This window comes from Nyctereutes procyonoides, unplaced genomic scaffold (genome assembly GCF_905146905.1).
Source record: "Nyctereutes procyonoides isolate TBG_1078 unplaced genomic scaffold, NYPRO_anot_genome, whole genome shotgun sequence".
Taxonomy (NCBI): Eukaryota; Metazoa; Chordata; class Mammalia; order Carnivora; family Canidae; genus Nyctereutes; species Nyctereutes procyonoides.
Window position 1 is genome coordinate 3,430,668 of NW_026575044.1, and position 11,471 is coordinate 3,442,138.

The 11,471-nt window shown below is 44.3% G+C and overlaps 1 protein-coding gene across 1 annotated transcript in view; it reads left to right on the forward strand.

Annotated features, from left to right (window-relative positions):
* Positions 1–10,296, forward strand: part of ADCY10 (adenylate cyclase 10) — an 82,743-nt gene extending 72,447 nt beyond the window's left edge. The window contains exons 27-33 of the mRNA XM_055323443.1: positions 557–761; positions 839–935; positions 1,617–1,732; positions 2,761–2,878; positions 4,173–4,368; positions 9,061–9,249; positions 9,824–10,296. Coding sequence (XP_055179418.1) covers positions 557–761; positions 839–935; positions 1,617–1,732; positions 2,761–2,878; positions 4,173–4,368; positions 9,061–9,249; positions 9,824–9,985 — 1,083 coding nt within the window. The 3' untranslated portion in view covers positions 9,986–10,296. The remainder of the gene's footprint in view (positions 1–556; positions 762–838; positions 936–1,616; positions 1,733–2,760; positions 2,879–4,172; positions 4,369–9,060; positions 9,250–9,823) is intronic.
* The last annotated feature ends 1,175 nt before the right edge of the window (positions 10,297–11,471 follow it).

Below are 11,471 nucleotides of genomic sequence, written 5' to 3' on the forward strand. Positions count from 1 at the left end.
CTTCCACTGCTTCTTGCTACGCAATCATATATTCACATATATAAGTCACTGCTCTTATTTTTCACAAAAATTAAAACTCTTATATTTTGCTTAAGGACTCTGTGGATAAGAGGAACCATCGAGCTTGTCCTGGATAATCCAAATAACAGGTGGCAGAGACCCAGTTTAATTTCTGTACCTAAGGGCAGCCCGGGTGGCTCAGCGGTTTAGCACCTCCTTCAGCCCAGGGCTTGATCCTGGAGACCCAGGATCAAGTCCAACGTCCAGTCCCATGTCTGGGCTCCCTGCATGGAGCCTGCTTCTCTCTCTGCCTGTGTCTCTGCCTCTCTCTGTCTCCCTCTGTCTCTCTCTGTCTCTCTCTTTCTCTCTCTCTCTCTCCCTCATGAATAAATAAATAAAATCTTTAAAAAAAAATTCTGTACCTAAGCCCATGCCTTGGCCTAAGGACCGGCTCCATCCTCAATGGACTGTCCAACATTGGGCGATGTCCCCAAGCTTCCTGCTTTGGGTTCCTTCTCAGTTTTGCCACTTCTCTTTTCCACTGCTGCCATTTCAGATCATTAAGGCCTACCTGGACTATTCACTGTACCACCAGCTGGCCGGCTACCAGGGTATGTGGTTCAAATATGAAATCATGGCCATGGAACAGATCTCCAGTCTCCCCCTGAAAGACTCAGGCATTGAAATCGTGTCATATGTGGCTGATAAACTGGGCTACACCAAGCTTTTAATGGGTCACTTGGACTTGGCCATTGACTTAGGTAAGTTTGTCTGGGCAAGAAGGGACATGCAGATACAAGTGACACCTTGAAATACACTGGAATTGTTTTCTTCCCAGGATCTCGAGCCCACAAGATGTGGGCACTGCTCCAGAATCCCAACAGACGCTATAGGGTCCTCTGCTGGCTTAGTAAATCTCTCTTCTTGAAAAACAGGTATTTAGTTGAAAGTATTTTCCAAAATTAGAGGGAGGAAGCCATAATAATTGAGCATTCTGGGCTCACTTTACCCTGACCATGGGGTGACAAGGGAGTGGGATCTATGGCATGATGTGACTGATAATCATAGTCTTTGGGATACCACTGCTATTTGCATAGCCTTCTTTTTCTTTTAAGATTTTATTATTTTTTTAAAAGTAGTCTCTACATCCAATGTGGGCTCAAACTTACAACCCCGAGATCGAGAGTTGGACGCTCCATTGATGGAGCTAGCCAGGCACCCCTGCACAGCAGTCTCTTACATACATCATCCCTACTTTGTCTACTCTGGTCAGTGACTGGAGGAGAGTCAGCCCATCATCCTGCTGTGGGGGATGGGGTGCTCCACTGGCAGGGGGAGGAAACAGGAAGTCTCACAGGAGAGTCAAATGTCCAGAGAAGAGCAGCCAGGAGCAAAGCTCCCGCCAGCTTGGCCCAAATCTGGCTGCCCTGTGATAGACACAGGTCTGTGACAACAGTTTGAGCCAAGAGCCAATTTGAGATTTGGGAGTGGCTTTGAAATCTGTATCAGGGCCATATTTGATCTGGAACTCTGGGTAGCATGGAGAGGAGATCATTACTAACCTCCTTCCTCTCCTTCCCAGCACTTCCTAATCTTACCACCTTCCTTTGCCACAGAAACAAGCAACTGGTCCAGGTGCTGGGCTGGCTGTGGGACCTTTCTATAACGGAAGAGCACATCTTTAGCAAAGCATTTTTCTATTTTGTCTGCCTGGACATCATGCTTTATTCTGGTAAATGTGGCTTTGGAATTTACAAGAAATTGGGGATGTGGTATGCGTGTCGGTGTGGTGCTGTGGGGGCTGGGGTCTTGAGACCACTAGGGCTTGGTCTGGAAAGACATATAAGACAGGGAGGGGGAGGGATCCCTGGGTGGCGCAGTGGTTTGGCGCCTGCCTTTGGCCCAGGGCGCGATCCTGGAGACCTGGGATCGAATCCCATGTCGGGCTCCCGGTGCATGGAGCCTGCTTCTCCCTCTGCCTGTGTCTCTGCCTCTCTCTCTCTCTCTCTCTCTCTCTGTGCCTGTCATAAATAAATTAAAAAAAAAAAAGACAGGGATGGGGAGAGCCTGGTGTAAGAGCTGAGGAGCCATCTGGAAGGTGCAAGGATGGTGAAGGACCAACAAGGAAGAGAATTTAGTTCACAAGAAGCTGCCAGGTTAGCATCTAGATCTATTTACACACAAGTGGTAGTGACAACAATGTTTTACTATGTTTCTTTTACCCGAGTACTTGTTAGCAGAATATATTTAAAAACTTGATGTTTTAGGATGAAGGGTTAAATGGCTAATGAGTCCAGGCCCTGGTAGCTGTTGGAGATTCAGAGAACAAGTTCTGTCCCTATAACTCCTGGTTACACCAAGTAGGCGGCCCTTAGTGTCCATAGTAAACCAGTGGGGCCAAGCTGGGCATTCATTCCCCACCATGTGGTCTTGAAAAGGGATACAGATACTGCTGCCAACAAGGGAATCACCAGTGGGGAGATGGGGAAGTCCAGGGTCCCTCAGGGAGGCCCAGTTTAAACTCCACTCCTGTCTGGTCAATCCTATGGAGTTGTGCCCTGTGTGCATACACTTCCACAAAAGCTGGAACTCTGTGAACACAGAGCAGTGTGCTCACAAAGTGGTTGCCATCCACTGGACAATTCATAAAGTCAACAGAGACTCTGGCCTCTCCCCACAGTGGGAAACCTGCCTGGGAGCTACTAGGCCAGAACAGGACCACCCCAACCCACCACCCAAGCTCTCCTATTTCTCTTTTAGGCTTTGTTTATAAGACATTTGAAGAATGTTTGGAATTCATATACCAAAATGAAGACAACAGAATCCTCAAATTCCAAAGTGGAATCCTCCTGGGACTTTACTCCAGTGTTGCTGTCTGGTAACAATGTGTTTGCATATCACTAAACTCCCAAATTAGAAAATGTTGAATCCTGAATAAGAGTCTTATGATATTAAAAAAGAAAAGAAAAGATAGAAAAGAATTTATAATTTATACTTGAGACAGCTATAACTGAAAGGCACCTGGGGGGTCACCTAGTTCATCACCCTCCAGCAAGACCACCTCAGGTGCACTCAGCACTACAAGCATTTATTACTAGGCACAGTACCATGGCACAGTAACACAGAGAGGAGTAAGAGTACTTGCTTTGGAGGTGTGTCTTGGTGTTTGAGGGAGACTCATAAACAACACCACTTGCCCACCCACCACCCCGATCAAGATGGAATTATGTTGAAAAACGTTGCTAGAACTGATGTGGGAGGGTGTGGCTTATGTGTGCAAGTAGGTGGGCTTCCTACTTTTGAAGCCCAGTATTAACTTTGCCCACTTGGCAGCAGGCAGTTCTGGAAAACTGCAGTTCTCCCCCTTCAAGAAAGACCTCTTTCCACCACATGGTGGAGAGAAGAGCTACCGGAAGCTCCCACCCTATGGGCCTCACTGGCCCCTCAGGCTAGAGAGGCCAGGTACCAGGCTCCACCTGCCTACCTCCTTCCCCAGTCACCAATAAGCCGTTCTCCCTCCTTTTTTTTTTTAAGGTTTTATTTATTCATGAGAGACAGAGAGAGATAGAAACATAGGCAGAGGGAGAAGCAGGCTGTTGTGGGGAGCCCAATGTGGGACCGGATCCCGGATCCTGGGATCCTGAGCTGAAGGCAGACACTCAACTACTGAGCCACCCAGACATCCCTTGTTAACACTTGTTAACACAGATTCCTGACCCCATCTCCAGAGTGTCTGATTCCTCAGACTTGTCTTGGACCAACAAGTCTGCATTTCTAAGGGACATCCAGGTGATGCTGGTGATCCCCATCTGTAGCCCACACTTTGAGTAGCACTGGCCTAGGCCATCTCCCTTTGGAAGTGGAGCAATTTCTTTAAGCTCTAGAATGTATAGCTCCAAGTGTCTCAGATCCTTCACTTTATTTAGTTTCCAAAGAGTTAAATAAGTGGTTGCTAATATTACCTGAGCATTCCCCAGGATTCTGCTTGTCTCAAACCATCAAAAAATTCTATTCTTGTCCTGCTCCATATCACATCCTTCCCATACCAGGGAGTGGGCGGCAGGTTTCTGGGCCTGGGTACCAGGCACTCTACTTGCAGAGAGACCCATTTCTGAACCTCAGCTCATTCCAAGGGCAGCTCTGATTTGTGTTCTTCTTCTGTGATGGCACAGGTATGCCAGGCTCCAGGAATGGGACAACTTTCACATATTTTCCAATAGAGCTAAAAACTTAGTGTCAAGAAGAACACCGACAGCTCTTTACTATGAGGGCATCAGTAGGTACATGGAGGGACAAGTTCTCTACCTTCAAAAGCAGATTGAAGATCAATCTGAAAATGCTCAAGATAGTGGAGTCGAGCTACTCAAGGTAAGCCCAGGACAGACCACTCCTTAAGTGGATTTCTGTCTGCCTCCTTCCGATAATTTTCTTGGATTCCAGAATTTATATGTTTATAGTACAAATTCTTAAGATAACTCCTTCTCCCCAGATTAGAAGAAAATACAAATTGCCCACAACCTTACTTCTCAGAGATAACCACTTTTTACCTACAGAGACACCACTGCTTGAGTTTTTTTTCTGTATGCGCACAGGCACACATTTCTATTTTTTAAACATGCTACCAAATAAAATATATTGTGAATAATTTCATGCCAGTAGATTGTTTTCTATACCATGAGTTAAAAGGAAGCATAGTATTTTCTCTTATAGATAAATCTCTTAGATCTTGTTAGACGATATGCCAAACTGTTCTGGGACAGAAATTTTTTGTAGCATTTTATTCTTGTTCCTGTGATAAACATCTTGGTAGGTTAAGTCTTTGCACGAGGAAATTTAAATTGTTCAGCTGACCCTAAATGTGTCTCTCTCCTTTTTTTTTTTTAAGATTTTGTTTATTTATTTGACAGAGAGAGAAAGTACACAAGAAGGCAGAGCAGCAGGCAGAGGGACAGATGAGAAACAGACTCCCCACTGAGCAGGGAGCCCAATGCAGGGCTTGATCCCAGGACCCCAGGATCACGACCCAAACCAAAGGCAGATGCTAAACTAACTGAACCACCCAGGCACCCCCGAATGTGTCTTTTAAGTTAACTTCTTAAAAGAAACTTGTAAAATGCATCTTCAAACACTTCAATATAAGCATTACAGAATGCATATCTTCCACTCCCTGAACAAAATTGTGCTGAGTGCAAAAATCCATACATCAATAAAATATTCAGCTGATATGTAGTAACCACCAGGTACAGCAGCAGGAGTACAAGGCAGGAACAAATTATACCTGCTCTAGGCTTACAGCCCAGATGGGGCAAGCCCTCCAAGGGAGCAAACGGCTGGATCCCCGGTATTGACTTGACGCTTGTTTGCCTTGTTCACTTAAAAACCAAGTACAGGGCAGCCCGGGTGGCTCAGTGGTTTAGCGCCGCCTTCAGCCCAGGGTGGATTCCTGGATACCCGGGGTCGAGTCCCATGTCGAGCTCCCTGCATGGAGCCTGCTTCTCCCTCTGCCTGTGTCTCTGCCTCTCTCTCTGTGTGTCTCTCATGAATGAATAAATAAAATCTTTAAAAAAAAAAAAAGACTAAGCACAGGTGTATTAGTTTTCTATTGCTGGGTCCCCACTTAGCACAACTAACAGCTTACATAACACAAACCTTTTATCTCACTGTTTGGCAGATCAGAAGTCTGGACAGGCTTATCTGGGTTCTCTGCTTAGGGGTCTTAGAAATCTTTAAAATCAAGATGTTAAAAAAAAAATCAAGATGTTGACCAAACTACTTTCTCATGATCTAGGGAAGAACCTGCTCACAGGGGGCACCTGGGTGGCTCAGTTGGTTAAGCATCTGCCTTTGGTTTAGGTCATGATCCCGGAGTCTCTGAGTCCTGAGCAAGGAGTCTGCTTTTCCCTCTCCCTCTGCCCCTCCGCCTGCTCCTTCTCTCTCCTCTCTCTCTTTCTCTCAAATAAATACAATCTTTAAAAAAAGAAAAAAAGAAAAGAAACTGCTTGCAGGTTCCTTAAGTTTGTAAGCAGAATCCAGATGCTGAAAATTTAGGAGTGTCCCTATTTCAGAGATGTTAAAATATTTCAAAACAAGGCATCCTGGGACTTCAAGGCACCTTAAAGTCTAGTAGCTCTTTTATTTTTTTTTTAAGATTTTATTTATTTGTTCATGAGAGACACAGAGAGAGAGGTAGAGGGAGAAGCAGGCTCCTTGAAGGGAGACTGATGAAGGACTCAAATCCCAGGACCCCAGCATCATGACCTGACCCAAAGGCAAACACTCAACTGCTGAGCCACCCAGGCATCCCTATAGTAGCTTCTTTAATCTTGAGAACCTCATTAGGAGGGAGGTCCTTTTCCCAACTGCAGAGAGCCTTCCATCTGCCCAGGTAGGAGCCTTGAGCTACCATACTCACACAACACCCACGTGTCTCTTCCTGCAACTTGTTCACACCACTTATAGGTCATTGTCAGCACCGCTTAGAGATATGTACTCTTTGCCATAGAGCATGTGTTTATTATTTCTGATACATAAAGCATTCTACTGACTCACATTCAGGACTTGCTTGGTTTTATAAAACATTATTTCATTTCATGTAATTATTATGTATTATTTCGTTTCATGTAATTATTATGTAATTTCATGTAATTTGATAGAGTAAATGTCTTTCCTTGAGTTGAAAGAATGACCTATGTGGGATTTGAGACATGCTTAACTCCATGTTGGTCAGAAAAAATAGGGGAGGCACCTGGGTGGCTCAGTTGATTAAGCATCTGACTTTGGCTGGAGTCGTGATCTCAGGGTCCTGGAAGCAGGACCTCTCCCTCTGCCTGCTGACCCTTCTGCTTGTGTGTACTCTCTCTGTTCAAATAAATAAATAAATAAATAAATAAATAAATAAATAAATAAATAAATAATCTTTTTTTAAAAAATAGGTTTGTTTTTTTTACCATATTACACATGATTTATTCAAACATTCTTTTTTTTTTCTTCCAAATGCCAGGCACATTACATATGACAAGTGAACTGGCTGTCATTATCTTTTTTAAATATTGATTACTAATAAAGGTGTGCCACACTTTTGGCCAAAGTGATATTATGAAAATCCAGATAGATAAACTAGCAGGTGCTGAAAAGAAACACATCTTTATTTAATGAGTAGTAAAGTGATATAACTTACCCATCCCAAAGACAGAGTACAGGTTAAAAATAGAGTAGGTACTCCTGGGTTACAATAAAGATGAGAAAAATATTGTCTCTGCACTCAAGGACTTTGTGATTTACCGAGTTAGAAAAGTAGGTGGGGGAGGGGGCCCAGGGCTGGGAAGGCTAGGTAGAGGATGCTGGGGGAATGTGGGAGCACACGTGACGAGCCCACTGTAAGCTCTCCCACGGGACACAGAACAATGTCTTGTTCACAGTAGGTTTTTTTCTTTTAATTTTATTTATTTATGATAGGCACACAGTGAGAGAGAGAGAGAGGCAGAGACACAGGCAGAGGGAGAAGCAGGCTCCATGCACTGGGAGCCCGACGTGGGATTCGATCCCGGGTCTCCAGGATCGCGCCCTGGGCCAAAGGCAGGCGCCAAACCGCTGCGCCACCCAGGGATCCCCCCTCACAGTAGGTTTCATTTCTTAAATAACTGATGAATGAAATAGACATGGAACAGATTGGTCAGGAAAACTCAATGTTCAACTCCGTTTCTATAATACTGAAGTAAATACAATAAGATACTGTTTCATTGACTATCAAATTAGCAAAGACATGAAAGAAGACACATTCATACTCCGAAAGATTCCCATAAACTTTCTGGGAGCATTCTGGCAAAATATCTTTAAAATATGCACATCAGTTAATTCTCTTCCTGGGAATTATCCTAAGGAAAAATCTGATGGCAAAGAAAAAACTTATCTATGAAGGTATTAATCTCAGGTTTATAACATTAAAAAACTAGGAGAAAATGAAAACTATATATACTTCACAAAAAAGACTTTGGTTGAGTCAGAAATGGTGCATTTAAACATTGGGATATTTGACATAAAAATTCTGAATCTCTGACTCTTCTTTTAAAAACTGTAGTGTTGGGACGCCTGTGTGGTTCGTGGTTGAGCATCTGCCTTTGGCCCAGAGCATGATCCTGGGATCTGGGATCGAGTCCTGCATTGGGCTCCTTGCGGGGAGCCTGCTTCTCCCTCAGTCTGTGTCTCTACCTCTCTCTCTCTCAATCTGTGTCTCTCATGGATAAATAAATAAAAATATTTAAAACAAAGAAACAAACACAAAAAACTGGAGTACCTGGTGACTCTAAGCCCACAGTCAAAGTAGGGCAGCCTTTGGCTGGAATTGACAGGTGACACTTGATAGGCCACATCTTCTCTAGTATGACATAATCCCCTCTCCTTATCATGTTACATCCAGCCTGCTTATTTTTGTTGTTGTTGTTTTAGAGAGAGAGAGAGGCAAAGAAATAAGTGGGAAAGCATGTACCCAAATATTAAAAGTATTTCTCCATCCTAGGCTTATGGGTAATTCTTAGTCTATACTTTTTTCCCTAAATTTTGAACAATAACTTATATTGCCTTGCTAAACAAAAAAAATTTTTTTAAGATTATTTATTTATTTATTTATTTGAGAGAGAAAGAGGGAGCGAGCGTGAGCGGGGTGGGGGGAGGAACAGAAGGAGAGGAAGAAGCAGACTCCTCACTGGGCAGGAAGCCCAGTGTGTGTGTGGAGGTGGGGGAGGCTCAACCCCAGGACCCCAAGATCATGACCTGAGTGGAAGGGAGATGCTTAACCGACTGAGTCACCCAGGCACCCCTGAAAAGATTTTTTTTTTAATGTGGTTGCAGAGAAGGGTAGTAAGCCCATCCATATCACATTCTTGGTCTGAGGCTACTTCACTTGACATGTGTCACCATACAAGGTGACATGTATGTATGTCTCTGTAATACACTTTTTCATTTGATTGCTTAAATCTTTGAAATATTCCAAATCATCTGCAGAGGAAAAATCTTTGTGGCCAAGGACTAATTTCTGACTCAGATATGCTGTTTTTCCTTTAGAACTTGGAGAGTCTAGTGGCTCAGAATACCACTGGTCCTGTCTTCTACCCAAGGCTCTACCACCTAATGGCCTATGTCTGTATACTAATGGGAGACGGGCAGAACTGTGACCTCTTCCTGAACACAGCCATACAGCTCTGTGAAACACAGGGGAATGTGCTGGAGAAATGCTGGCTGAGCATGAACAAAGTATGTACCATCATCCAGCAAGCCAGGATGGGGATGCCCACCCTTCTAAGGAAGCCCCAGAAACCTATTGCCTAGTAGGTTTCCCCAAGCATGGAAGACCATCACAGGCCTTTCTGGACTCTTCCTGAAAGGGGTTAGAGATCCATAGTTCGGGTGTGTGTGCCGTCTCTTCCCCTTCAAGTTCCCATAGAATCTCCCTCACATTCATATCTGCTTCAGGAAGATCTCTGCCCCATCGTTGTGGCCCTCAGCACTCTCTACATTGTGTTATGTTGCTATGCATGTCTTTCCTCCCCCTTGAGAACGTGAACTCTTAGAAGGCAAAAATCACACGTAGCATCCAGCACCCGCCTTGCACTCAGTATTTGTTGAACAAGTGAATGGATGTGTGCTTATATGTGTTTATTTAAAGAATCGTGTCAGCATCTGAGTTTGGGCAGCAAAATTCAACATTTTGTCAGTGGGTTCACTCAGTTTTGAAAGCTGGACACTGGAGCCAGTCCTGTATGAGATCAACCTTGGTCACACAAGTTGAAGAGCACTAATTAATCCTTTGCCTTCTCCCTACTCGCAGGATTGGTGGTACTCAAGCTCTGAGTTAACAGAAAACCAATGGCTTAAAACAATCTCAAGTCTCCCATCATGGGAAAAAATTGTATCTGGCAAGGTAAAGATGCAGGATATTCAGAGAAACAAATTCCTGATGAGAATTAATATCCTGGACAATCCTTTCTAACATTTCATGAAAGAGGACAAAGATTTCAGGAAGACTCCTTCTCTTGCGATTATCCATTATTAACCTTTCCTCATAGCCGGCACCCCCCAGGTCCCTGCACATTCTCTTCTGTTCCAGACACGGAACCAAATACACTGGTTTCTTCCCTCTTCCTAGAGGGTCAGACAGGATCGGCAGGGTCATGCTTACTCTCTCCCAGTTTTATACAAACTGCCTTTGGCTCTCATTTTCAACTTGACCTGTTCATTTTGACCCATGCAAAATGTGTGTCCTGTGGAAAAATATCAATATCAAAATGGTATGTGTTGTGACAGATACATTTCTAGTTAATATATTAAACTGAAAATGTTATTTTTACATGTCTAGTTGTTCCACTTTTTGTAGCACCATATTGCAAATGGCAAATTCTTCTCTTGGTCTGTAAGGGCAAGATTTGAAAAGACACATTTTTAAAAAAGATTTTATTTATTCATGAGAGAGAGAGACAGAGACATAAGTAGGCTCCATGCAGGGAGCCCGACATGGGATTCGATCCCGGGACTCCAGAATTGTGCCCTGGGCCAAAGGCAGGTGCTAAACCGCTGAGCCACCTAGGGATCCCCTGAAAAGACACATTTTTGTGGTGCCTGATTGTAGCTTTCACATGCATCAAGTATCTGTGGAAATAGATTTTTTTTTAAGATTTTATTTATTTATTCATAGACAGAGAGAGGCAGAGACACAGGCAGAGGGAGAAGCAGGCTCCACGCAGGGAGCCCGGCGTGGGACTCGATCCCAGGTCTCCAGGATCACAACCCAGGCTGCAGGGGGCGCCAAACCGCTGAGCCACCGGGGCTGCCCTGTGGAAATAGATTTTTTTTAAGTTGAAATACTAGTAATTCTGATGCATGTACATGTACATGCTTAGAGTTAAATCTGTTTTATTTAAGGAAGCAATAGCATTCAACTTCATTTCCCAGATATTGGAGCCACGTGTTCCAGACTGCCCCAGAGCCACGTGTAGTCACTGTCTCCCTTTGTTGGCAGACAGAACAGCTCTGGGCAGCATTTTGTGCCTCTGAGGGCATAGATGTAATCCCTGTAGACACAGGCCACCTCTGCACTGCCACAGTTCCTGGCTCCTTCCATGGACCAGGGGGCCCTCTTGAGCAGGTGCACCAGGATTTCCATTTGTTGATTCCAGTCCTCTTCTGAGCCCAGAAGGAGGTTCTCCTAATGGACCCACATGTCCTGCTTTAAGGCATACCTTGACTCTCATACTGACTTCCACAGGCAGTGACACCATCCAGGGGTTTCTTTAGTAGGCCAGCATTTCATTGTCCTGCAAAAAGCAAGGGTGTGTATTTCTCATTCTGGTAACACAACTGGGTTCCACAGAGGCCTGGTGGCCTGACAAGGTGGGAAGAACAGCAGCCCAGGAAATTACAGCATTAAGTCTCAACGCAAGCTCTGCCCACACATGCTTTTTTCCTGTGGCTCATTACCT